The following is a 26870-nucleotide window of genomic DNA, read 5'->3' as shown; positions in this document are numbered from 1 at the left end:
GATTTTGTGAGTTAAATGTGAATAAAAGGTTTTGTTTTTGTTTTCTTCCTAGAGATATAGTACTGTTTCATTTTTTTCTTCAAATAATGTTGATGCTGGAGTTTCTCAGATAAACCCAGCTTGCCACCTTCAGGCAAGTGAAAGATTTACAGAGACGGTCACCAGAGATAAAATATTAATTTTGCAGATTTCTCAATCATCTGTAATTAATAATATCTTGGTCACTCTATTAGTGTTTTTGTGAGATTTCCTCTATCCAAAATCTTTCCCTGGCATTTACTGCAACCTTTCCAACTTTCAAAGCTCAGTTCAAATAGCATTAACTCCAAAAAATCTCTGGTCACTCTAGCTAGTTTTTCCTCCTGTAATTATTTAGCTCCTTGACTACTTGAAGGTAATGATAATCTCTTATGTGTATTTTTATGCCTCTATATGGCTATTAAGAAGGATGAATAATATGGTTGTGCTTTCTAATACTTACTGAATGAACACATGAATGAATGAACAGGAAGTTAAGAGTACTCTTTGAGCTTTCTAAAAAAATATATATATTTATTTATCTTTGGCCGTTCTGGGTCTTAGTGGTGGCACGCAGGATCTTCACTGTGGTGCGGGGGTCTAGTTGTGGCACACGAACATGTGGGATCTTAGTTCCCCAACAGGGACTGAACCCCCGTCTCCTGCATTGGAAGGCGATTCCATTGCATTGGTTCAGTGGATTCTGAACCACTGGACCACCAGGGAAGCCCCTCACTGAGCTTTTATTTGAAAGAGTTCCTGTTTTATTGATAGACTAATGGGAATGCCACACATTCATGCACAATTATTACATATATGTGTAAAGTATCAATTTTCACTGACAATGACTAAAAGTGTCACACGTTTTATTAGTCTCTGCATGAAATAAAATTTAAAACTAATTTCTTTGGCCCCACCACACAGCATGTGGGCACTTACTTCCCCAACCAGGGATCAACTCTCAATCCCTGCATTGGAAACACAGGGTCTTAAAGACTACCAGGGAAGTCCTTCAATTAAATATTATTATTGATGAATGATTAATGACTGCTTGGTAAGTGGCCTTGTGATACTTATCAAATCTTAATATATGCACACTGAAAAAAGAACAAAGAAAGAGAAGAAAGTAGGATGATGTTGATTTTTTACTTTCGAACTGAAGGGTTCAGAAAGAATTGCTCAGTCATGTTCGACTCTTTGTGACCCCATGGACTGCAGCACGCCAGGCCTCCCTGTCCATCACCCAACTCCCGGAGTTTACTCAAACTCATGTCCGTTGAGTCGGTGAAGCCATCCAACCATTTTATCCTCTGTCGTCCCCTTCTCCTCCCGCCTTCAATCTTTCCCAGCATCAGGGTCTATAAGTTCAATGGTATGGCCATCTAACTGTTTTCCTCAAAATGCCTAAATCACTAACATCTACAGGAATGTTAATAGAATAGATAACAGTGGCATAGGGTCCACTACCTCACTTATAAAATTCTCTATTGTTTCTGTCTAACTGTCTGGTTTAGGGAGTGAGGTTCTTCTTCATGTCTCCATTCCCTGCAAAACATACAAGCTTCCCTCTCACTTTCCAGGCTTACATGCGTCCAGGACTGCTAAGTGACTAACTGGTCATAGTTTTGGCTTTTAACTTATTTTTAAAGGAGGAATGGTCCATACTTCAGGTGGTTCATCTTGAATGCCTGCCACTAGGACTTTCTAGTGAAAGATCCTCTTTCTCTTGGTTACTTCGAGGGCGCCTTATTCCTTCAATCAGTTCTTCCTTTCTCCTTACATTCTCTCTTCTCTCTGCCCTCTCGAGGCTCAGTCTTACCTGCCTGAGAAAAGCAATAACCAGTTCTTCAGCATGTACAGAAAGCTCCGATCTAGGCCTCTAGGTCGGCCATGTACTTATGTCTTTGTTTCTTCTCTGGTGAGGACTGGAGCAGAAGAAAACTCTTTGGTTTACAAGAAAGACAGAAATAAAGGAGAGAGACAGAGAGGAACAATCAGATTCATATTTGGGGATACAAATTTGTCACAAATGCAGATGTATTACACCTACTTTGATTAAAAGTTTCTTCTCCCTCTTCTAGCCCTGCATTCATTCTCAAGATGTGAACGTACTTTTTCTCCCTCATCACTACCTCTGTGTTTCAAGTCTCCTAAAGACACCCTGTAATTACACCCCCAACAATTTCACTGACCATGAATCATCACACATACACTGTATCAGCAGCAGCTTTTTCTGGCTATTCTCTTCTCTCCTTTCATTTACCTTCCTTGACTCTAATCAAACATCTCCAAGTGCATTAAGTGCATTTTTCAGTGTGCTCTCTAATTCTTTTCCCACCCACTTACAGTCTGGCTCTTATCTACTTCTTTTTACCAAAACAACTATTGGCTTGGTCAAATTCATGGATTAAAAAAAAAAATCCAGGGACTTTGACACTATCGCTCACTCTCTTTCTTGACTTTCTGTTATGATTAACATTCAACATATTGCCATTTGTCTGGTGTTTTTTTGACTTTCTGGATTTTACTGTATTAATATCTGTGATGATTTTTCTTTCTGTACCACTTGTTTCTTTTAAATTATAACCATGGTTCTCTACTCTCTACTCTCCTTTCTTTCTGAAAAGGATTTAAAAATTATGTGTGTGTGTGTGTGTGTTAGTCGCTCAGTCATGTCTGACTCTTTGCGACCCCATGGACTGTAGCCCTCCAGGCTCTTCTGTCCATGGGATTCTCCAGGCAAGAATACTGGAGTGGGTTGCCATTTCCTTCTCCAATTTAAAAATAAGATTCCATTTTTGTAAGTTTTTTTTTCCTCCTGCACTAAGGACTGAACCTGAGGCCTCTGTAGTGGAAGTGTGGGGTCTTAACCACTGACCGCCAGGGAAATCCCTATAAATATTGAATACCGAGACTCCTTCCTGTCTTTTGAAAGCTCAGAAGTACATTGTATGGATTCAAGAACATTTTAAAGACTGCTTATGAATCAATAGCAGCTAGGTGCAAGTCACAGTTCTCACACTTTTTTGAATATTATTTCCTTCAGGTTTTCCTTGTGAGCAAAGAAAACAGGATGTAGAGTCGATGTTGTTGAGAACACTGACTTTTCTTTGCAGATTCAACCCATGCATTTTCTTATTTTCAACCTGTACTTCTATCTTACTTGCCATTATAATTTGTAAACTCACTGAGCAGGAAATAACTGTTGATCTTTCAATATGAAGTAAACCTGAGCACATGGTTATTAATGACAACATGCTTTAAATGGCCTTGGTTTTAAAATCAATAGCGTTAAACAACATTTGAGCTTTTCACTTTTACTTTTTCTTATTCTTGGCTTGCAGGTTTTATTCTGGATCCTCTCATTGGGTAATTCTCATGTGAGAATGAAATAATTTTATAATAGTTGATTTACAAACATTGGAAGAAAATATATTAGCCACCAAGATTTAGGTATTTCCATCTCCCATTACAGTATAGTGGTTATTAGCGTGGCTTTGAAACCTAGTCCTATTACCTCTTTGTTTTGTTATCTTGGGCAAATACGTGAGCCTTGATTTCCATATGTGAAAATTAGTGATAATTACTTTTATGGGTTTTTGTGAAGAAGAAATGAAAAAATTTATATTATACGTTTAACTGCTAAGCGCTCAATAAATGGTCACTGTCATTGGTCTGAAATGATTCTGCTCATTTTCTTAGAAAGGACTATTTTCTTTAAAAGATTTATTTCCCTATGGCTGCACTGGGTCTTTGTTGCTGCAAGCGGGCTTTCTCTAGCTGCAGTGAGTGAGGGCTACACTCTAGTTGCCGTGTGCGGGCTTCCCATGGCAATGGTTTCTCTTATTGCGGAGCATGGGCTCCAGGCTCGTGGGCTTCAGTGGCTGCAGCTCACAGGTTCTAGAACACAGGCTCAGTAGTTGTGGCACATGGGCCTAGTTGTCCCGAGGCATGTGGGATCCTCCCGGATCAGTGCTGGGACCCGTGTCCCCTGCACTGGCAGGCAGATTCTTTACCACTGAGTCACCAGGGAAACAAACTGAGATCATTCTGTCCTTTTTGAGATTGCACCTAAGTACTGCATTTTGTACTCTTGTTGACTACTCTATTTCTTCTAAGAGATTCTTGCCCGCAGTAGTAGACATAATGGTCATCTGAATTAAATTCGCCCAATCCGGGCCTGTCACCATAAAGAAGGCTGAGCACCGAAGAACCGATGCTTTAGAACTATGGTTCTAGAGAAGGCTCCTGAGAGTCCCTTGGACTGCAAGGAGATCAAACCAGTCAATCCTCAAGGAAATCAATCCTGAATATTCATTGGAAGGACTGATGCTGAATCTGAAGTTCCAATACTTTGGCCACCTGATGTGAAGAACCGACTCATTTGAAAAGACCCTGATGCTGGGAAAGATTGGAAGGCAGGAGGAGAAGGGGACAACAGAGGATGACATGGTTGGATGGCATCACTGACTCGATAGACATGAGTTTGAGCAAGCTCTGGGAGATTGTGAAGGACAGGGAAGCCTGGACTGCTGCCGTCCATGGGGGTCTCAAAGAGTCAGACACAACTGAGTGACTGAACAACACCATCATCAGGGAAGCCCCAAAACTGACTTATCATGCCCTGTACTCACCAATACCTTGCCAATACTACAAATGTATTTTTGCTTTTTTGTGGTTTCTCTGATTTGTGATAGTTTAAATTTCTAGCAGAATACAGGATGTTAGGAGATTCCTTTAACGGATGAGAGAAATCTGGGATGTCCTTCTATAGATCTATTCCTATAGAATGCAGGTTTGGAGATACAAAGTTATTAGAAAGTTGCTCTCACTCAAAATCTGATAAACTTGCATTTTAGGAGATGTTTATCAGTCCCATTTAAAAGGAGTTGGTATACATATATTTTTAATGAGTATAGCAAAATCTTCAGGTCCAATGACATCTTTTGAAGCCTAGTCAGATAGGAGAGTAGGGACTTCTAGTTAACGTAAAGTGATAATTTGAGTTGTCTTTGGCAGTAAATACTGGTTAAGTCTAACAGCAGGAAGAGTTGGGAAGTCCAGGAAATAATCTTCTTGCACCGCTTTTGTTATGATTGACACTACTTACAAAATTGCAAGTTTCTACAACAGAAAGACCTGCTTCACAAAGTACCTATGCTGAAAAATTCACCCCACCTGAATCGTTGTATATGCATTTAACTTTTCAATTCTTGTGGTTTCCAAGGAATCAACAACCATTAACATGAGCTTAGCGGACTTTCCTGACAGTCCAGTGGTTAAGACTCCTTGATTCCAGGGCAGGGGGCACCGGTTTCATCCCTGGTTGCTGAACTAAGATCACACAAGATGCCCGTGGTGCAGCAAAATAAATAAATAAATGCGATTAACTTCTCTGGAAATCAAATCATTCATCCAACCATCCAGTAAATTAAAAAAATATTAACAGCCCACTTTGAAACACTTTGCTGGGTCGAGTGTATCACAGTTTTCTCAAGTTGCTGCCCTGCGTCTAGCTGGGGGAAAGGAGAAGGAAATACGCATGTAAATCTAATTTAACATGCAGGGTCCTGTGCATGTTCACAGTGTCCCCGATGAACAGCGTGGGGAGCCTAATTTTTGACACTACAGAACAAGAAGTTCAGGTGTGCCTCTCAAAACCCGTGTGCCGTTGCAGGACATTTCAGTACGAGCAATTGTGGCTCAGCTAGTAAAGAATCCGCCTGCAATGCGGGAGACCTGGGTTCGATCCCTGGGTGGGAAGATTCCCCTGGAGAAGGGAACAGCTACCCAGTCCTGTATCCTGGCCCGGAGAATTCCATGGCTTGTATAGTCCCTGGGGTCGCAAAGAGTCGGACACCACTGACCGACTTTCACTGAAGGTGACAATGTTGTGGAATGCCAAACGCTAGATTTCAGCTCCTGACAAAGGGTCACATCACGTTAGGTATGTGAAGGTTGGATACGTCTGCAGCGACCACTGATTTAAAAAAGGCGTCTCCTGGCTCTTGCGCACAAGCGGAGACCCTGGACAGGGCCCTCCCGGACGTCGGGGCTAGCTTCGCGCGCGGAGCCGCAGAGCACGCGGGAGGCTGGCGGGAAACACCCGGTAGCTGGCGCTCCGCTCGGCGTCGGGGAGGGCGGGCTCCTCGTGCCACGTCATCGGGCGGCTCCCCCGCCCCTCGCCCGAGTCGCACGCGCGGAAGTAAACACCGCGACGTCATCAGGGCGCGTCTTTGCCTCTCCCCGCCCATCTACCCAGGACCGGTGGACGTGCTCACCTCCGCTCGGGGCCAGGTCTATGTCCCGGTTTCCCGCCGTCGCGGGCAGGGCGCCAAGGCGGCAGGAGGAAGGTGAGAGATCGAGAGACCTCCAGGAAGAGCGGCCTTCGGCAGGTTCCGTCGCTGATAGAGGTGCGGTCCGCGGGACTCCGTAGAGGCCAGCGGGAGTGGTAGCACGGGGCTTTGGGGAGGGGGCGGGGGGGATGAAAGTCCGCCTGAGACAGGAGGAGAAGAGGAGGCTGCAAGGTGCAGCCTTCCTGTCGCCCTCTAAGCCGGAGGCGAACTTTGCGTCCAGTGAGCCACTTTGGACTGGAGAGGGGCGGTCCCAGATCTAAGTTGGGCGAAAACCCTGCTGAGGAGCAAAAAAGTGCACCCCAACGCCGGGACGCGTCCTGCTCTTAAATAGGCTCAGAAAGCCTTTGTTCTCTACCCACCCGTTCCCCCCCACCCCTCCGCCCCTCCGCCCCTCCGCCCCTTCCCCGGGCCGCCAGCCTGCCTTTGGGTACGGTATGAAGGGAGCCAGTTTCCAGGAGCCAGTTTCCATGGTTACCCACCACTTGGCCTTCTGGGATATCAGTCGCTCTGAACAGGGACCTAACTTGAACCGTGAATCAGAAGCAAATACAGGTGGCTTTTCATTCAGCCGAGAGTTTTTCTACCCTGTTCCAGTTTTAGGGTCTATTATTTAATAAAATTGGGTTTTGTGCTTCTGGATAGGTATACCTGCAAATATATTGCCTTGTGCTAGGCTTACTTTGTCAGATACTTTGAGTCATGCATTAAGAAGTGCTCAAGTTGATCTCACTAAAAAGTTGCTTTGAGCTTAGAAACACTCGCTCGCAAATGGGATGTAAGCGATTTCACCGAGAAGTCATGGGTTGATTCTTTCCAGCCCTAAAATTCTATTGTCACTCTCTTTTTCAGTTATGGGAAATTGAGATATCTTTACAGGTCTTTTAATTGCACCTCCACCCCCACCCCCGCCCTGTCATTACAGAAGAGAAAGGATGCACATCACAGGAGGGAGGAACTACTCCAACTTTTCCCATTCAGAAACAAAGAAAAAAGCTTATTCAAGCTGTGAGGGACAATTCATTCCTTATTGTTACTGGAAATACAGGAAGTGGTAAAACAACTCAGCTCCCAAAATATCTATATGAAGCAGGTAATTTTATTCTGGGATAATATTGGGAGCATTTAAAAATATCCTCTTAAAAGCTAATAGGACTTCTGTATTACATAAATGCCTGTCATTTGTTTTACAGTCCGATTCTTCTCTTGGCACACTGTCCTTGTATGTTTCGCTCTTTTTTACAGTCTTATGTCGGATTCCGGAATTATTTGAAATGGCATTTTCAGTTACCATAAAAATTCCAGATAGAATTATAGGTAGATATTGATTCTCTGCTGTTAAGTAGGTTGTCTTGCAGTAGACTGTTGAACGTTAGGTATTGAAATGATTTTCAGGGGAAGGGATATATTGATATCTGTTGATGACATTACTATTTCTGGGTTCTTTTTCCAGAGTGATATCAGGTAACTGTTTATTCCTTGATTTTCCTAACACCAAGCCAGCTAACAAATTACCCTTACAGTGTCTTTCCTTTCAGTATGGTAAAACTTTATATCATAAGGTTGGTATACAGCAAAATTATGTTGGATATTATAAAAATTTCTTAGCTTATATATTAACTTACTCTGATAAATCAGGTCTTTTAAGATGCTATCTGTTGGGCTTCCCTGGTGTCTCAGTGGTAAAGAATCTGCCTGCCAGTACAAGAGACATGGGTTGGATCCCTGGTCTGGGAAGATCCCACATGCAGTAGAGCAACTAAGCCCATGCGCCACAGCTATTGAACCCTTGCTCTAGAGCCCAAGAGCCGCAACTCCTGAAGCCCTCACAGCCTAGAGCTTGAAACGAGAAGCCCATATACCACAACTGGAGAGGAGTCCCTGTTGCTGAAACTAGAGAAAAGCCCATGCAGCAATGAAGACTCAGCACAACGAAAGATAAATAAATAAATAATTTTTTTAGAAAGATGCTCTTAAGACATAGCACTATTTTACATACTATTAGTAAAGAAAAAAATACCATCAGTTATAAGATCCATTTCGCTTTCCGAGATACTAAAATGGTAGAACCTATGAAAAGTGGTATATTTAAACTTTTGTGGAAAAAGTAAGTCTATTTTAGGAAGTGTGTGGAATTTTATGTCTTCCCAGGGGTTAAAAATTCTTGGCTTACTCTTTAGAGTAAATCTTAAGACTGAAATTGGAAAAAAATCTAATTAAAATATGTACATTTAAATGGTTGTTAATATGTATTCTTATATATGTGAGAATGGTTATTATGTATATGTGTATGGTTATTCATATATACTCTTATTTTTAATTAATACTTAAATTTCCATGGTGCAAATGTAAGACAATGTGTTGTTAATTTTGCCTAGTTTTCTTTTAGAAATTCTTGAACAGTTTGTATCAATGGACCAGAAACAGTTTAATGGGAAGCAATGGTTAACATTTTTGTGTATTTTACCTCTGCATTTGGTAGGGTTTTCACAACACGGTATGATTGGTGTGACCCAACCACGAAAAGTAGCTGCCATATCTGTTGCTCAAAGGGTTGCTGAAGAAATGAAATGCACATTGGGATCCAAAGTAGGATACCAAGTTCGTTTTGATGATTGCAGCTCCAAGGTACCAAAGTTCTGTTTGTATTTAGTTAAGTAGTGTGAAGTTATAGAAAGAGTGGGAAAAGTTATGGAAGATTTTGACTTCAAAATTCCATCTGCATTTTAGAGAAACAAAGCCTCAGGTTAGAATTAATTTGTATTGCCCGTTATTAATGTCTTGTCCTGGGTGCCTTCCCTTTTCTCCTTTTCTCTCTTCTCAATTAGTTTTGTGACAGTTATGTTGATTTTTTCATAGGATTCCCTTGTGTATTTTAGCTGTAACAGTTCTTGACATGTAACTTACGTTTGTGTTCTTTGAAAAGAAATTTTATTATAGTAAAATATACATAAAATAAGATTTACCATTTTTAGTATTTTCAGATCACATTTAGGTAAACAGTGCAGTGGCATTAAGTACATTCATAGTGTTTTGTAACCATTACCACTCTCTATATTTTCTGAACATTTTCACCATCCCAGAAAACAGTGCTGTATCTCCACGTTCCCATCCTCCCACCTCCAGTAGTCCCTGGTACCTTCTATTCTGCTTTACATCTCTATGCATTTCTATATACTTAAAACGTGGAATCATGCAATTTTGTGTGGCTTGTTTCATTTAGCTAATGTTTTCAAGGTTCATCCATATTATATGGTTGAATTCTTGAAGTCAGTGGAAAACTGACAGTTAACAAACTTATTGAGCAAATATTTGTTGAACATCTTCTGTATTCATGGTAATAGTTCATAGCCACATTCAGAAATCCCCTCAGGATTTCTGAATCCTAAACCAGATGCAAAATAATCCCAGATTTGCTTATGGTCCCTAATAGGAATGGCTAGCAATAATGGCACAGAATAACTCCCCAAATACTGTCTTTGCATTCCTGGTGGTCACTGCTCGGATTTTTCTTTTCTCTTTGCCTTGTTTTATGGATAGCTCTGTTGTTAACTCCTATTCTCACCTTCTTTTAATGCTAGTCGGCTGATACTATTTTTGTAATAGGACAATGGTCAGGGAGGAATAGCATGAGAAGAATGGTGCCACCTTCCTTTATTTCCTAAGTTCTCTAAAATAGCAGCTGAGACAGAGGGATGAATCCCATTTCATTATTGTTTCCCACAGCTTGCTCACCAGAGGTCACTGCGGTGTCTTAACCACTTTCCACTGACTTCATTGTATTTCCTTATTGTTGCTTTATCCCAGAACATTCCCCTTTTACTTTTCCTGCCTGTGTAGATCACAAGTTTCATAATTTACCATCCATGTTATTAAAATATATTATTAGACTATTTCATGTACTCTCTTAGTCAGATTAGTTTGATCCCTTGATGTCTGTACATTTGAGGGGAAAAATTTAATTTGCGAAACAGGAGTGCATTTCTGTGATTTTTATTTTTATGTGTATATTAATATACTCTGCTGTTTGAACATTAGGAAACAGCGATCAAATACATGACTGATGGATGTTTACTGAAACATATTTTGGGAGATCCGAATCTTACCAAGTTCAGTGTCATTATTTTGGATGAAGCCCACGAGAGAACTCTAACTACAGTGAGTATTTAACTTTATTACTTATTTATTAGACAGTTTTCTTTCTTTGGGAGTAGCTTTGTACTGTACAGTGAATTGCCTTCCCTTCCTTACATTTTAATCAATTAAAATCGGAATCCTTTGGTTAAGGAGAGCAAAATATTTAAAATAAGTTGGTTGTTATGTACACTTGTGACTTATTAGAAATTTACTTTTCTTTCAGGACATCTTATTTGGTTTACTGAAGAAGCTATTTCAGGAGAAGTCTCCTAACAGGAAGGAGCATTTAAAGGTCGTGGTGATGTCAGCAACAATGGAATTAGCCAAGCTCTCTGCATTCTTTGGAAATTGTCCAATATTTGATATACCTGGAAGGCTTTATCCAGTCAGAGAAAAATTCTGCAATTTGATTGGTCCACGAGATAGAGAAAATACTGCATACATTCAAGCGGTATTACATGTCATCCTTATTGTGTCTTTTCTGTATCTATGATTCTAGTTGACTGAGTAGTTGGTAATTCATTTTTTTCTCTAGTGTTTTAATGGCAGCCTTTATAGGTCCTAGGACTTTTGAGAATCAGATTTAATTTTTCTGTGGAACTGAGGGAGGTGGTGGTAGTGGTGGGGGGGACTTTATCTCCACTAGCATTTTATGCTTGTGTTTCTTGCTTTAGATTGTGAAAGTGACCATGGATATCCATTTAAATGAAATGGCTGGAGACATCTTGGTTTTTCTGACTGGTGAGCATTCAGTACTAGGTTTAAAAATTTTGCCCTTTATATGAGGGGAGTGTGGCACCACACTACTGTGTACCTTTGTTGGAAAATCTAGGCTCTACTCATTTTATCCTAGCCTTTTATGGTTATCTGAGTAGTTTTAGATGTTGTATTTATTATAAGATATGTAAGATAATTTTACAGTGCCCTAAAAGCACAAGTCTCCTTGAAGTGAAGTCGCTCAGTCGTGTCCAACTCTTTGCGACCCCATGGACTGCAGCCTCCCAGGCTCCTCCGTCCATGATATTTTCCAGGCAAGAGTATTGGAGTGGGTTGCCATTTCCTTCTCCAGAGGATCTTCCCAACTCAGGGATTGAACCCGGGTCTCCTGCATTGCAGGCAGACGTTTTACCCTCTAAGCCACCACAAGTCTCCTTAGTAAACATATGTAAAATACACCTACCTTTCAGTAGGAAGATACTAAATGGTAAAATATTAATATTTTTATTACCATATATAGAGCTGTTAACCACTGAACAGTCCTGGATCTGAATGACTAATTTCATTATTTCAAAAGACGTCCTTCTGGCTGCTTTCTTCTTTGAGTGGTGGGAGGGTGCTGTGTGGTAGCAGTGCATAGGGTGTGGGATCCGTGTCTCATCCGCATGCTTTTTTGGATCAAAAATAGAATAGTTACATCTCAGACTGGTGTGATTCTTCAAGTAGCAGCATTCTGCTAACAGATCTGAGTCATTTCATGGCTCACCTCCTACACTGCCTGTACTAATGTCAGAAGTGAGACATGGTAACAATCTCTCAGCCTTTTTAAGGAACTTAAGTATTTTTGACATCAAATGCAGTATCCCCTATGGTAATGATTAACTTTATTGAATCTTCCCCAAATACCATGTTAGCGAGATGAAAGACTTGATGACTGTAAATGTTTTTATTCCTTGAGAGATTTAAATTCCTTGGAAACTGGTATTTCCTGTATTTTTTATTTTATGTTGGGATTGGGTACAACTTGTGTTCATCTACTTTAGATCAAATGAGATGTTTAAAATATGCAAAACTAACATAAATCTAGAAAGCTTTTTCTTTTTCATTCTTAAATTAATTTTGCTGTTCAGTTGCTGACATTATTTTCTCCCCTCATTTCAGGTCAGTTTGAAATCGAAAAAAGTTGTGAGTTACTTTTTCAGATGGCAGAATCTGTTGATTATGATTATGATGTCCAAGATACCACTCTAGATGGCTTGCTAATATTGCCCTGTTATGGATCTATGACAACAGGTAATTACTCACTAGAAAAGAAAATTTGATTTTTAAAGAACTTCATATTGAATAATCTATTGGATAATCACATGTTTACAACAGTGTGCAGATAGTAAGTGTTTAGGTTAATGAATTTCACAAAGTGAACTCACCTTTGAAACCAACAGCCCAGATCAATAGTGTTTGGAGAACCATCCTTCATCCCTTGAGAGACATGACTTTTTTTTTTTACTGAAGCCTTTTTACATTCACTTTTTTAAGACTTTGGTCATCTATCCCCCTTATTGTTGTTAAGAGAGGGCAGTGTCCTCTCCCAGCAAAACAAAAATATTGTTATTAATTTTTTGAAATGGGGGCTATAATTCCTTGATAGTAGTACCATAAATCAAATCTAATTTGCCACTGCCACAGAATTTCTAGGAATCTTATATATCCAGACGTATCAGAGAGTGGATTGTTTTCTTTTTATGTAGCCACGCATACTAGTCTACTTTTCAAGTACAATGTAGTTCTTTTTTAAGTTCAGAGAGCAAATTCTAACTCTGATCATTCTATTTGTTCATAATAAATGTTACTGAATGAGGTTTAGATTTGTTTTGTATAACTATTGTATTATGGGATTTGACTTGTAACACGAAAGGGAAGTTAACCTGTAGTCTCCTATTTAGACTTTCACTGGGATTAGCATTTATGTAATGCAAAAAAGCAATTGAATGTTTTTATATTTTATGTGTAGTTTTGTTTTTGTTGAGTAGGTGGTTCTTACCCGTATATTAACAAAAACAGTTCAGAAACGTATGTGTTGGTAAATAACCGTAGACATGCCGTTTTAGAAATTCCTTTTGTGATGATGGTATTGGGCCCACACACTCAACATTGACATCTATTTTAAATTGTTACATCTTCAAGGGAATTCTTAGGGTCTTTGTTAGGTATTTAAGGTTCTCATTTATTTTGGAGATTCTATCTACTAATTCTTTTATAATTTACTTTGTAACTGATAAGGTAATTCAAAACCTGCTATAGTTGCTTTGTGTTAATTGTTAATACATACATACTTCCATATAAAGTTCATTCTTTCCATCTTACTGCCTCATTGAAAATAATAGTTCTTTATCTGCCATTGCTTCTTGTTTATCTTCCTGAAATTCAGTTTTTATACTATTAAAGCTTGCTAGTGACCTGTTCCTCAAATCTCATGGCATTTTTCTATTAGTTTGTATTTTGATTTTGGGTTAATAATAAGTCTCCTTAAATGCTGTTGTGTAGGATAGTTATTTGGTTCTTCTGACCACTATTTCCATAAGGCTGTTGCCTTACCACTCTCCCTGGCCTTTGTTCCCCTCTGAATATGACTATTTTCTAAGGTTTCTTCCTTAGCTTGCTATTTTCTTAGAATTCTCTGTTTTAGAGAGGTTGGCTTCTAGGATTCACCTGTCACTTCTTTGTGACGACTCCTGAAAGCTGTCTGTAGTTCAGTCTCTGGCACTCTAGGCCTCCTGGGTCTCAAGGGGCTTTCTGGTTTGCCTTTATCTTCTCCAGAGCCTTCGTTTTTCATCTTTTTTTTCCCTCATTGTCATTAGAATTGGGATCCTCAGTTTGCTTTCCTCGGTTGTTAACATATCCAGCTAACTGATTTTCCCTGATTTAATTTGCCATCCTATCTGCTGTGGTAAATATAATCTTCCAAAAGCATAGCTCTGATTGTGTCGGTCTCCTATTCAGTACCTCCAGTCATTTCCTGTTGTCAACTGAATTAAAATGCCAGCTTAATAACTTGCCGTTCATTTTCCTTCCAATATGACTTTAGCCAGCTTTCAGCCTTAAATATCAGTGTATGTGATTTTCTTTGTTGGTGTATATCAGTTCACTTCAGTTTCTCAGTCGTGTCCGACTCTGCGACCCCATGGACTGCGGCACACCAGGCTTCCGTGGCTTCATCACCAACTCCCGCAGTTCACTCAAGCTCATGTCCATTGTGTCGGTGATGCCATCCAACTGACACGTTGTCCCCTTCACCTCCTGCCTTCAGTCTTCCTCAGCATCAGGGTCTTTTCCAGTGAGTCAGTTCTTCTTATCAGGTGCCAAGCAATACCTTCGTCTATTTTATTCTCATAGGACTGTTCAGTTCAGTTCAGTCGCTCAGTCGTGTCCGACTCTTTGCGACCCCATGAATCACAGCACGCCAGGCCTCCCTGTCCATCAGCAACTCCTGGAGTTTACCCAAACTCATGTCCATTGAGTCAGTGATGCCATCCAGCCGTCTCATCCTCTGTCCTCCCCTTCTCCTCCTGCCCCCAATCCCTCCCAGCATCAGAGTCTTTTCCAATGAGTCAGCTCTTCGCATGAGGTGGCCAAAGTATTGGAGCTTCAGCATCTGTCCTTCCAATGAACGTTCAAGACTGATTTCCTTTAGAAAATCAGTGACTGGTTGGATCTCCTTGCAGCCCAAGGGACTCTCAAGAGTCTTCTCCAACACCACAGTTCAAAAGCATCCATTCTTCAGTGCTCAGCTTTCTTTATAGTCCAACTCTCACATCCATACATGACCACTGGAAAAACCATAGCTTTGACTAGACGGACCTTTGTTGGTAAAGTAATGTCTCTACTTTTTAATATGCTGTCTAGGTTGGTCATACCCTTTCTTCCAAGGAGCAAGCGTTTTTTAATTTCATGGCTGCACTGACCATCTGCAGTGATTTTGGAGCCCCCAAAAAATAAAGTCTGTTTGCACTGTTTCCCCATCTATTTGCCAGGAAGTGATGGGACCAGATGCCATGATGTTAGTTTTCTGAATGTTGAGTTTTAAGCCAACTTTTTCACTTTCCTTTCACTTTCATCAAGAGGCTCTTTAGTTCTTCTTTGCTCTCTGCCATAAGGGTGGTGTCATCTGCGTATCTGAGGTTATTGATATTTCTCCTGGCACTGTTGATTCCAGTTGGTGTATATAGGTAAATGGTAAGGATGAGAAATTGGGTTTGAGTAGAGCCATTACTGAAGCGTTTTGTTTATTTATTCCCCTTCTGGTTCCAGGGGCACTGTAAGGTGAGCTACTGGTGATCCATTATGATCATAACCATATTTATTGTAGCAGTTTATGACAGTGCAAAGAGGCATTCAGATGGAGCTGATGAGGTACTGAGTAATGGGTGAGATGGAGTTTGATGAAGCAGAGAGACAGTAGCATTCCTGGGATCTAAGGCTTTCTTTATAAGCCTGGTAAATACAGTATAGCACTTAGTTTTGTTGCTTTTGCTACTTTGGGTTGTGGGGAGAGACCTTAATACAGTGTTATTTCTTTTATTTCCTATTAGCTTGAGGAACAGAAAGCTTGCATTTGGGAGTGAGGAAGGGAAGAAGGGTTTCCTACCTATAGCCTGGAGTGAGGGGGTTCGGTCAGTTTAGTGATGAGGTAGACATTATGAGGTAGATATTTTATATTTGCTCTTAACTTCTGAGCTAGCTGTGAGTGTGGCTATTTTAAAGAGACATTTTTAAATATCTTGCTGCTTGACATAAAAAATTCTCATCTGTCAACTGTGAAGAGGTGCTAAGGTGTTCCTACTACTACCAGGTCATAGGACCCCCTGCTCACCGGGCTGAACCCTCCCTGACCCCCACCCTTGTGATGTTCATTCAGGCTCAAAATGTAATAGCTATTTTTGATTTCTTTTCCTCTGGCAGCGTTTTTGTGATTCTGTGTTTGCTCCTTCCTGAACTTGAACTCCTTTCCCTTTTACTCTCCCCCCTCACTGTTCGAAATTCTGCTATTTTGTTTCACAAGTGCAACCAACTCCATGAAAACCCTTCGTGCTGTCCCTCCTCACAGCTGGCTTTTCTCTCTTCTTTGTTTGACCCTCTCTGTGCTTCACTGTGCCTCTGGTGGCATTTAACACGTTTGACGTGTGTTACGGTTGTTTCATCCCCTGTGAGACTGGACTTCCTGAGGACAAGTACTGTGTGTTGAGAAAGTTCTAACTAAATGTTTTAGAGTTCCAGGTTTTTCTCTTTCTGCTTGATATTGTTATACTAATGTCTTATACCAAACTCAAGAGTAAGAACCTTATTCTTGTTTCTCTCAAACCTTTTGTCTTCTTACTTCCTCCTTTTTGTTCAGGTCTTACATTCCTTCATGTTTGTTGTGCATTTAGGGAAAGCTAAACCCCTACAAAATTTATGAACTGAAATATACTTGTTGCTTCATAAGTGACAATTATTTGCATTGAATTAGGCATTTTTAGCACTGAAGTAATTCTCTAATTCAGTGCAGAAGCCTTTTGTGGAGGGTGGGAATCTTAGATTTTTTTTTAAGTAATGAAAGCCATGGCTGTTTTTCTAGAAAAATGCACATATACCTATATATATATGAATATGTATCCATAACCAGATTTCTTTATTTTTTACAGATAGAGGCTAAGTGATGTTCCTGAGGTCACATGGTGAATCTAAATTTGATTACTGGTTATTTATTCAGTAGTGGAGGGTCTAACAGTACATGTGTTTCCACAATAGATGAAGAAAAGGAGAGGAGTTTTACCTTGGGGTGGTGTACAACATTTTAAAAGAGGAGAAACTACTCATTTAGATTATTGCATACATCCAAAAATAGTTTTTTCTCTTCTGCTTACAAAACAAAGATACTACTTTCAATATGTCCAGTACCAAGTGTCTAGGATAGTTTCCTTAAATGTTAAGATTAAAGATGTGGGGGAATAAGGCTAGTGAGTTTCACATAAAAGCTTTTAGTCTATGTGTTTTCTCCCCAAATGAAAAATTTTCTTATCTTAGAAAGAAATACATACTTTTTTAAAACAATAAAATCATCACAGTAAGAAAAATAATTAAACTTAGATGCCACCAACATGATTAAGTGATAATCACTATTAATATTTTGAGGTATATTGTTCTGACCTTTTTATTTATACATTTAGATATGTTTTATTGTTTACATTTTTTAAAAGAAAAATGGATTGATTTTACATATGCTCCTTTGTTTTTCTTTTCTGCCCTTTGTAGAAGTTTTAAAAGTACAGAAAAGTACCAAAAAATGCCTTTTCCACTATGCAGAATTAACCTAGATGGTGTCTCTCTTTAAAGAAAAATTACTCAATTGAGGGAAAATGGTACAGTTTCATTATAACGAATTCAAGCAGTGTACAAAATTACAAAGGTAAACTTAAAGAAATCACCTCAAACTCCATCCAGAAATAACCATCTTTAACATTAGAAAAAACATTCTTCAGATCTCTGTGTATGTGTGTGTGTGTGTGTGTGTGTGCGCGTGTGTACATATAGAAGGATAAGTAAGTAGGTAGGCTGAAAGAAATACCTTTTCAAGAGTGAGATTATACTATTAGTTGCTTTTTTAGGAAGTAATTTTACTTGAATTTACTTGAAGGAATTGTTAACTTTTAACTTCAAGTAAATCTTTACCATGAGATAATATTTTATAATAAAGATTGCTCTAAGTTTAAAAAAATGAAAATATTAAGCTGAAGTTAATATCTTCCTTCTAGACTATATTTGGTGCTTACTTTGGCAGCACATATGCTAAAATTAGACAATATTTGATTGGAGATCTTATCTATTGCCTGATTTGAAAGATGAAGACTTAAGTACTTATATTCTTCTATATCCTCCCCTTCTGATTTTTGTCAGTTATTTTTACATTGTTCAGATGTATTCAGTGTTTATCATCAATCCTTTTACCATGATTTTTCCATTCCTAAACTACTTTCGATTAATTTTAGATTGGGTAGATTTTAACCTTTTTTTTTTTTTTAATAGAAGGCATTCTGGGTGTTTTTGTTTTTTTTGTAGTTCTTTTGTTTAAGAATGTCAGGCTTTCGCCTTTATACTTGAGCTACATCTTGGCTGGGTTTTATGTTCTTGGGTTACACTTTCTTTTCCTTAGAACTTGGTAGACGTTGTCCAGTTGTCTTCTGGCATTGAATGTTGCTGCGGAGAAGTCTGAGGCCAACCTGATTTTTTTTCCCCTCCTTGTAAGTGATTTGTTTTATCTGTCTGATTGCTTGAAATTTCCTATTTTTATCCTTAAAGTTCAATAGTTTCATTTAGAATATTTTTTGGTGTTGAGTGTTTTATAGTAAAAATTTCCTGGAATTTTATGTGCTTTTAAAAAAAATCAACTTTATTGAGGTATACTTTTCATACAATAAACTATGCCTGTTTTAAGTATACAGTTTCATGAGTTTTGAGAAATGTACATATCTGTGTAGGGGCTTCCTGAGTGGCTCAGTGGTAAAGAATCCACCTGCCAGTGCAAAACATGCAGGAGATGTGGGTTCAATCCCTGGTTTGGGAAGCTCCCCTGGAGGAGAAAATGGCAACCTACTCAAGTGCTTCTGCCTGGAAAATCCCATGGACAGAGGAGTCTGGTGGCTGCAGCCAGTGGGGTTGCAGAGAGTCAGACATGACTTAGCAATTGAGTACACACGCACACGTATCTGTGTAACTACCCCACAAACACGATACATTGGTTGCCCTTTTGATCTGCAGTTTTAATTGTTAGGTTGGATTGCCTCGCTTCTATATATTTTAGCTTCCTTCCAGTTACTTTATCTTTTCAACTGCATTTACTGATTATCTCAAGCCATTTCTCTGTGTCAGAAATTTGATTTTCAGCTGTGTTAGTGAGGATTCTCAAGATATTTTTGATGCACCCAAAAATGACTTCCAGTGGGGGTAGAGTTTGAGCTGAACAGTGTTGTACTACTTTTATTTTGTTCCAGAATCATTTTTTCCCCCTTTGATTAACAGTTTCTGTTTATAGCTCTGTGTTCCTTTTATACACATTTCCTCTCTCTCTTATCTCTCTCTCTCTCTCTCTCTCTCTCACACACACACACACACACACATTCTCTTTCAAACATGTTTCTGCTTTAGGAACAATTTGAAACAAATTTTATGAGGATGTTTCAGTTGGCCTTAACATATAATTTGGAACATACATGTATCTTAGGAATGTTAAGAGTGTTAAGTGGTCTAGCCTCAGTGTCTTTATTTCTTGGTAGATTTTGGAACATCTTTCTGCCTTTTTGCCAGTCCTCCCTGCTCGCCTGTTAATTTACATCCTGGTACCTTATTAGGTGGGCTTACCTGGTGACTCAGTGGTGAATAGCCTGGTGGAGGAGACGTGGTAAAGAGCCGGTGCAAGAGATGCAGGTTTGATCCCTGGGTCGGGAAGATCCCCTGGAGGGAGGGCATGGCAACCCATTCCAGTGTTCTTGCCTGGAAAATTATATGGACAGAGGAGTCTGGTGGGCTACAGTCCATGGGGTTGCAAAGAGTGAGACACGACTGAGGAACTCAGCTCGCACGCAGTGAAAGTATTGTTTCGCCTTTTCTTTGTGGAAACTGAGAATGTGCTTTAGGATATATGTATTTAACTTTTCCCCTGAACCTTTACAAAGAGACATAAAATTGGCATATGTTTATACTTGTGGAATATGGTGTTAAAGTATATGGGTGAAATGTAAATGTGAAACAAACGTGAGTCTTGTCAAAATAGCAGGTTAAGGACTTTTTAATTGACTAGTGAACAGTGATAAACTGAAATCTTGCTTGAATTGAAGATGAAAATTGGGTACTTTTAGAAATGAATTAATTGAAAAACAGAGTTGATCATAAATATGTTCAGAATGGACATTTCTAATTTATGTAAACTTTTACAGTAATGTGGAATTTTAAAAGTAGAAGGATCTCTGTTATTTATACCATGCATTTTAAAAAATTTATCAATTCATTGAACTTTATTGAGCACTTTCTATGGTCCAGGCATTTTAGGTACTGGGGTGGGAGGGGAGTGGTATGTCTTGAATAAGAGAAAGTCCTTGTTCTTACAGAGCTACATTGTAGTAGAATAGACAGCAGATAAATGTGTAAACATATAATGTGAAATACCGGGTAGTGTATGACTCATTTGAAGTATCTGGAAGAAATGAGCTACCTAAATCTAAGAAACACCTAAAAAATCATTTTTATCACTTATGTGTGAGTTGCCTTTCTAGCACTTTTTTTTTTTTTACTTAAGTTAATTTCAGGATGATGTAGAAGAGCAGTAATGGTTGACTTGGTTTTAAACTTGCCTGTCTATATGTGAATCTTGGGCAAGCCACTTGACCTCTCTGGGCTTTAGTTTTCTCATCTATAAAATGAGATGGTTGGCCTAGTACATGATTTTAAAACTGTGCTTGTCTGCGTCATTCCTTTTCTCCTTTGTGAGAGTTCAACTTTGGTCTGTTTTATATACTGGGAATACCTAGATCTTTATAAGGTTTTATTTGGAAACATGTTTTGTACTTTATTTAAAAATAGGTTTGGTTAAGATTTCCTTGGCTGCTGAGGAGAGAACAACTTGAGGTTGCTCAAGTAGAAAAATTTTTCTACATGAATGTGGGTATATCTTGTGGAAATCAAATGCAACCATGCATTAAAATTTTTTTTCTTTTTACAGTATATGTATATACTGTTCAGTATAAATATATATGTTGAAATATATATATATACAGATACAAATACAAATTTATATATACAAATATAAATACATATGCTGATAATTTCTTTTCATATGCCAGTAGATTGACTTGTGTACTCCCTGGAATGAGCAGGGAGTCACCAGATCTCCATTTTTGGAGATCACTGAAACAGACAATCTACTAAATCCGTTGCTTGACCCCTTGAGCTTTAGTGACCTTTTCCTTCATCCCACCATGACCACTCATTTGAAAACCTAGCATTGTAGACTTTGTCAGTATCATCATTTCTGACCTCAGTTTTAAACATCTTTCGGATGATTACTTCCTGTTTTTGCCCATTCACTCTTAGAATTTAACAATTTTCAGAATGCATTAAGACTTTTAACAGTTTTCACTTATCTACTTTCAACTATGGTGTTATCATTTCCTTGCAAACAGTAACTCTCCTATTCTGTTCTCTGCTTAACCAGGCAGGTGGGCAAGTCTGGCCAAATCCATCTTTCTACTTGTTTTATACCATGTCTCTTAAGGCTTGGAGATCACCAGGCACCCAGAAATACTCTCTTGTGAACTGTTACAGATCATTCATTCTTTCCTGTCTTTAGACTAGCTTTCCTCTATATATATTAGTCACTTCCCTATGGTTTACAAGTTAATTTTTCCTCTTTGCAAGAGACTGGCCTAATCAAATTGAGCATCTCTTGGACCTTATTCCAAGAGATTCAAAGGAGAATGAGAACTGGTCCATTTGGAGAGAGGTTTATCCTTGGCACCATAAACTATGGCCAGAGGAGCAAAGTTACTCTAAGCATTGCTGCTGGGGCCCACCCTTCAGAATGCGTGGGTAGTGAAAATCAGGATGGTGTTACTTGTTGAGAGATGGAGTCATCTGAAAAAGGAGAAGGAAATGGCAACCCACTCCAGTATTCTTGCCTGGAGAATCCCAGGGACGGGGGAGCCTGGTGGGCTGCTGTCTTAGGGGTCGCATAGAGTCGGACACGACTGAAATGACTTAGCAGCAGCAGCGTCTGAAAAAGTAAAAACTGATTAACCTTAGTTAATCAGTCTTTAAAGCATAGAAAGGTTCTTAATCTGTAGTGCATGGATGGGCTTTAGAGAGCCCCCGAACATCCTGATATTGTTAGAAAAATTTTGAGTATGTGTACATATGTGATTTTTAATGGAGACGAGGCCCACAGTTTTTAAAGCCTCGAAGGGAGCTATGACCTACATAAAGGACTGCTGTAGGGTTAACTTTAGCAAGAGTAATCTGGTTCCATGGATCTAGATATCTTAATAGTAAAAGATGAGTAAAAAAGCAGTTCTTGCTATTGTATTTTTAATTCAAGATAATTAAAGAGGTGAAGAAAACAACTTCTCATGGAAAGAAATGAGTTTTTCAGAACTTGAGTTTGACACATGCATGTTGTGAATTATTCTTTTCTTTTCATATATGTTTCAGATCAACAGAGAAGAATATTTTTGCCACCTCCACCTGGGATTAGAAAATGTGTCATATCCACCAATATTTCTGCAACATCTTTGACAATAGATGGGATCAGGTATAACTTAAAATTCCTTTTAAAGCCAAGGAAGCCACTTAGCTAATCGTAAAATATTCAGTTTGTGTCTCTGTGCCCGCCACCAGTTCCCCTCTCACCTCCTTAACTTGTAATCACCCACCGTTTTTTGTAATTATTGTTTTCTCTGAATAGGAAATGGAGTAGGAGGTGCATATAGTATTTCTGTTGATACTTTTAAATACTTGTACTTGGCAACTTGTAGCTTCCTCTTCCCAAATGTAAGATTATGTGTCATGTTTCAAGGATTTCTCTAAGTGGGAGGCCAAACCTGTTTTTCTATGTTCCCATTACCAGCGGATACCTAAGAGGATCTGATATTCTCTTCTGACCTGTCAGCTCCACTTCATATAGTTAGCTTTGTAAACCCAAGTATTTATCTGGAGGTACTGTTTCTTGCTTTTCGGCTGTTTGTGAAATGGACTTTATATTTCAGTGTAATCAATGATGCCATCAAATTTTTGAGAAATTTTGTAGAGAAACACTTGGAAATTTTAAATCTAGACTGATAGCTAAATGAGAAGTTCTTTTAGACCTTTGAGCCACATTCCTTTTGGATGCTTATCTTTTGCCCAGTATATTTTATGTCCTTAACTAAGTCTGTCTCTGCCAAAGGATGACTGGACCTGCCCCAAAGGTTCTGTATGTTTCTTTTGGGTAAAATGATCGTCCAGATCTAAGAGGAAGTTTAATTTCCTCTGCTTCTCTCCTTCACTTTAAAAATAATGGTTTCACTAAGGGCTTAGGTGAGCAATTCTCTTGAGTAAATTAATCTTTGTAATATTTTGTTTCCAGCCAAGGCGATATTCATGAAATAGCGTCTTTCAGAATGTTCCCTTAGTGAATGATAGACTTAGTACTGTTCCTGACTCAGTTTTTTACCTGACTTGTTCTCCATTTAATTGGCCTAAAGTGGTCTTGTTAAAGAGTAAATGGAGTTAATTCTGAACCTGTTAGAATGATTTAGAGCTGATTTTCAAGTTTTTCATTTGTTGTTGTTTAGTCATTAAATGCGTGTCTGACTCTTGTGACCCCATGGACTATAGTTCGTCAGGCTCCTCTGTCCATGGGATTTTCCAGGTAAGGATACTGGAGTGAGTTGCCATTTCCTTCTCCGGGGGATCTTCCCCACCCAGGGGCTGAACCTGCATCTCCTGCATTGGCTGGTGGATTCTTTACCACTGAGCCAGCCACTAGGGAGGCCCTTATTTTCTATGGGACAACATAAGATTTACATTGAAAAGTGAATAATAAAGTAGTATTTATTCCATATACAGTGTTGTGCAACCACCACGTCTATCTCGTCCTAAAACTTTTCATCACCCCCAAATAAAACTATATACTTTAAGGAGATGTTGCCCATTTATGCCTCCACCCTAGCCCTTAGCAGCCACCACTTAATGAATACCCTTTGTTGGGTATTTCATGTAAATGGAGTCACAGCATGTGATCTTTTGTGCCTGGCTTCTTCCACTCAGCATGTTTTTTGAGGTTCATCTGTGATGTAGCATGTATCAGTACTTCATGCTTTTTTATAGCTGAATAGCATTGTTATATGTGTAGACCATAATTTGTTCACCCTTTCATCTCTTAATGGTTAATGAACATATATGCTGTTTCTACCTTTTGGCTCTTATAGTGCCCCTATGGTGCACTATGACTCTCTGTCTGCAAGTGTTTGTTGAGTGGGCTTCACAGGTGGCTCAGTGGTAAAGAATTTGCCTGCCAATGCAGGAGACATGGGTTTGATCGCGGGGTGGGGAAGATCTCCTGGAGGAGGAAATGGCAACCCACCCCAGTGTTCTTACTTGGGAAATCCCATGGACAGAGGAGCCTGGCAGGCTACAATCCACAGGGTCCCAAAGAGTGGGACACGCCTGAGCACACACACATGCAATATGCTGAGTACTTGTTTTCAGTTCTTCTGAGTGTATCCCTAGGAATGGAGAGTTTGAGTCATATTGTAATTCTACGTTTAATGTTCTGAGGACCCACCAAACCATTTCCCACATTGGCTGAACTATTTTACATTTCCAAAATAGCAGTGGAACCAATAGAGTTCCAATTTCTTCACTTTCAGGTTTTACCCTTAACTGAAAAGTTGTTGTGTAGTTGTTAGTTTGATAGAAAAGAAGTATCCAAAGTGGTTAAAAATTAGCAAGGCTTTCCGTATTTTCTAGAAACTTAACTTTTTTCCATGCTCTTTAGATATGTGGTGGACGGTGGCTTTGTGAAGCAGTTAAATCACAACCCCAGGTTAGGATTGGACATCCTAGAGGTGGTTCCAATTTCAAAGTAAGTCTCTGTGTTAAGCCTTTTTGTTCAAAGAGCAGTTCATTAGATAATTTCTAATTGCTTTGAGAAAGAAAATGAATTACTTAGAAAAAAATCACAGAACATTTTGGGGACTTTTTTGTTGTTTTTTTTCCTAAAGGAGTGAGGCGTTACAGCGAAGTGGCCGAGCTGGCAGGACTTCCTCAGGAAAATGCTTTCGGATTTATAGTAAAGATTTTTGGAACCAGTGTATGCCTGACCATGTGATCCCTGAGATTAAGAGAACTAGTTTGACATCTGTAGTTCTGACCTTAAAGTGCCTTGCCATACATGATGTAATAAGGTATGTAGATAATTTGAAAAAAAAAAAAGAAAAATTTGTTAGGGAGTCAGGTTTTTTCCTCTGAAATTTTTTTGAAGTATTTGACAGATATGGTACTCCATTTCAAGGTTTAACTAAACCCAAATAAAAGGTTTCTTTCCCTTGCTTTACCGGGTTTTGATCCCTTGCTCATATTTTAACCTTGGCTTAATGGAGTGTTTCAGGCTGGTGTTTATTTGGATCATTTAGTGACCACTGTTTCTCTGTAATGAAAGGTATACAATGACCTTAATTCCCCTTTGAAAGTGTTGTGTTTTATTTTTGGGGGGATTAGCATTTTTTATGCAGCCAGCATGGTACCAAGTACCATGAGAGGGGAATACTCAGTAGGTTTTGCTTTCGCTAAGCTTAAATTCTAATGGGGAAATGAGATTGAGATATGAAGCAAAGAACAGAACAACTGTTAAATTTTAGTTAAATGTTGAACTATATAATTAGTATGGGACAGAATATTGTAGGGCCTTGAAATTTTACCATTATAAAATTTATGGTAGAAGAAATAGTGAAAGAAGAGTATTGTCTTTGTCTTAATTTTGCTTTTAATTGCCTGGGGATGTTGAAGTGTCAGGAACCTAGGGAGAAGATGACCATACATTCTTTTCTTTTTTTCATGCATTCTTTAAATTCATAATAAGGGAAATAGTTACTAGATACATCCAGATATGTTATATATACTCTTGGAAAGCCATCTAAGATTTTTTTTTTTTTTGGATAGTTATTGTAACATCAGAGATTTTCTAGATGAGAATAAAAATCCTAGAAAGAAGAAAGCAGATATATAAAATTGTTTTTGTATATGATACATATGAGAAAGGCCATTTTAAAGAAATCTAATTGACCAAACAGATGAACTCAGATTGAAAGTATTTATAAAGGCTAACAGAGCAGCATATAACCAAGAATAAATATATATTAGAAAACTAGAAACAATAATTGCTCAATGTCATCTGCACTGAATTATTTTTCCATCTTAAGTTTTAAGACTTAGAAAGTACTGAAAATTTTTAAAATGTTAGAGACCAAAAAAGAAAAAGACTTCTTTCCCCACCCCTCTTTCTTTTTACTTCTAGTTTTATTGAGATATAATTGACATACAGCACTGTGTAAATGTAAGGTATACAGCATAATGACTTATATACATTGTGAAATGATTACTACAGTAAGTTTAATGAACATCCATCATCTCATACAGATAAAATATTAAAGAAATGGAAAAAAAAGTTTTTTTCCTTATGATGAGAATTCTTTCATATATAACATACAGCAGTGTTAATTATATTTACCATGTTCTATCTCCCCACCACAGAGAACCAGAATTTGAAATAGATGGCATAGTATTCATAGGTGACAAAAGAAAATGGAGCTTTTGTTGTTACTGTGCTTCCCCATTCTCCTCCATCAAGGATGATTTTAGGGACTTTCCTGGTGGGTTGCACAGTGGATAAGAATCTGCCTGCCAGTGCAGGGGACACAGGTTCAATCCCTGGTCAGGGAAGATCGCACATGTCATGGAGCAACTAAGCCAATGCGCCGTGACTACTGAGCCACACGCCTCAACTACCGAGGCTGGCACACTGCAGGACCTGCGAGCCCAAATACTGAGTCTGTGAGCCGCAGCTACAGCTTGCATGCCTAG

At 38.9% G+C, this 26870-nt stretch overlaps 1 protein-coding gene across 2 annotated transcripts in view; it reads left to right on the top strand.

Annotated features, from left to right (window-relative positions):
- Window positions 1-6234: 6234 nt before the first annotated feature.
- Window positions 6235-26870, top strand: part of DHX40 (DEAH-box helicase 40) — a 50682-nt gene continuing 30046 nt past the window's right edge. The window contains exons 1-10 of one of the 2 annotated variants that reach the window (XM_006065427.4): window positions 6235-6371; window positions 7297-7464; window positions 8854-8999; window positions 10410-10529; window positions 10732-10959; window positions 11183-11249; window positions 12387-12518; window positions 22461-22560; window positions 24787-24873; window positions 25013-25195. In XM_006065427.4, the coding sequence (XP_006065489.1) occupies window positions 6320-6371; window positions 7297-7464; window positions 8854-8999; window positions 10410-10529; window positions 10732-10959; window positions 11183-11249; window positions 12387-12518; window positions 22461-22560; window positions 24787-24873; window positions 25013-25195 (1283 nt within the window). In that variant the 5' untranslated portion in view covers window positions 6235-6319. Of the gene's footprint in view, window positions 6432-7296; window positions 7465-8853; window positions 9000-10409; window positions 10530-10731; window positions 10960-11182; window positions 11250-12386; window positions 12519-22460; window positions 22561-24786; window positions 24874-25012; window positions 25196-26870 lie in introns of both variants that reach the window. The other variant, XM_006065426.4, reaches the window with a different exon arrangement.

Source organism: Bubalus bubalis, chromosome 3 (assembly GCF_019923935.1).
Source record: "Bubalus bubalis isolate 160015118507 breed Murrah chromosome 3, NDDB_SH_1, whole genome shotgun sequence".
NCBI classification, from domain to species: domain Eukaryota; kingdom Metazoa; phylum Chordata; class Mammalia; order Artiodactyla; family Bovidae; genus Bubalus; species Bubalus bubalis.
Note: the sequence above shows the minus strand (reverse complement) of the source record. Positions and strands in the feature narration are given on the sequence as shown.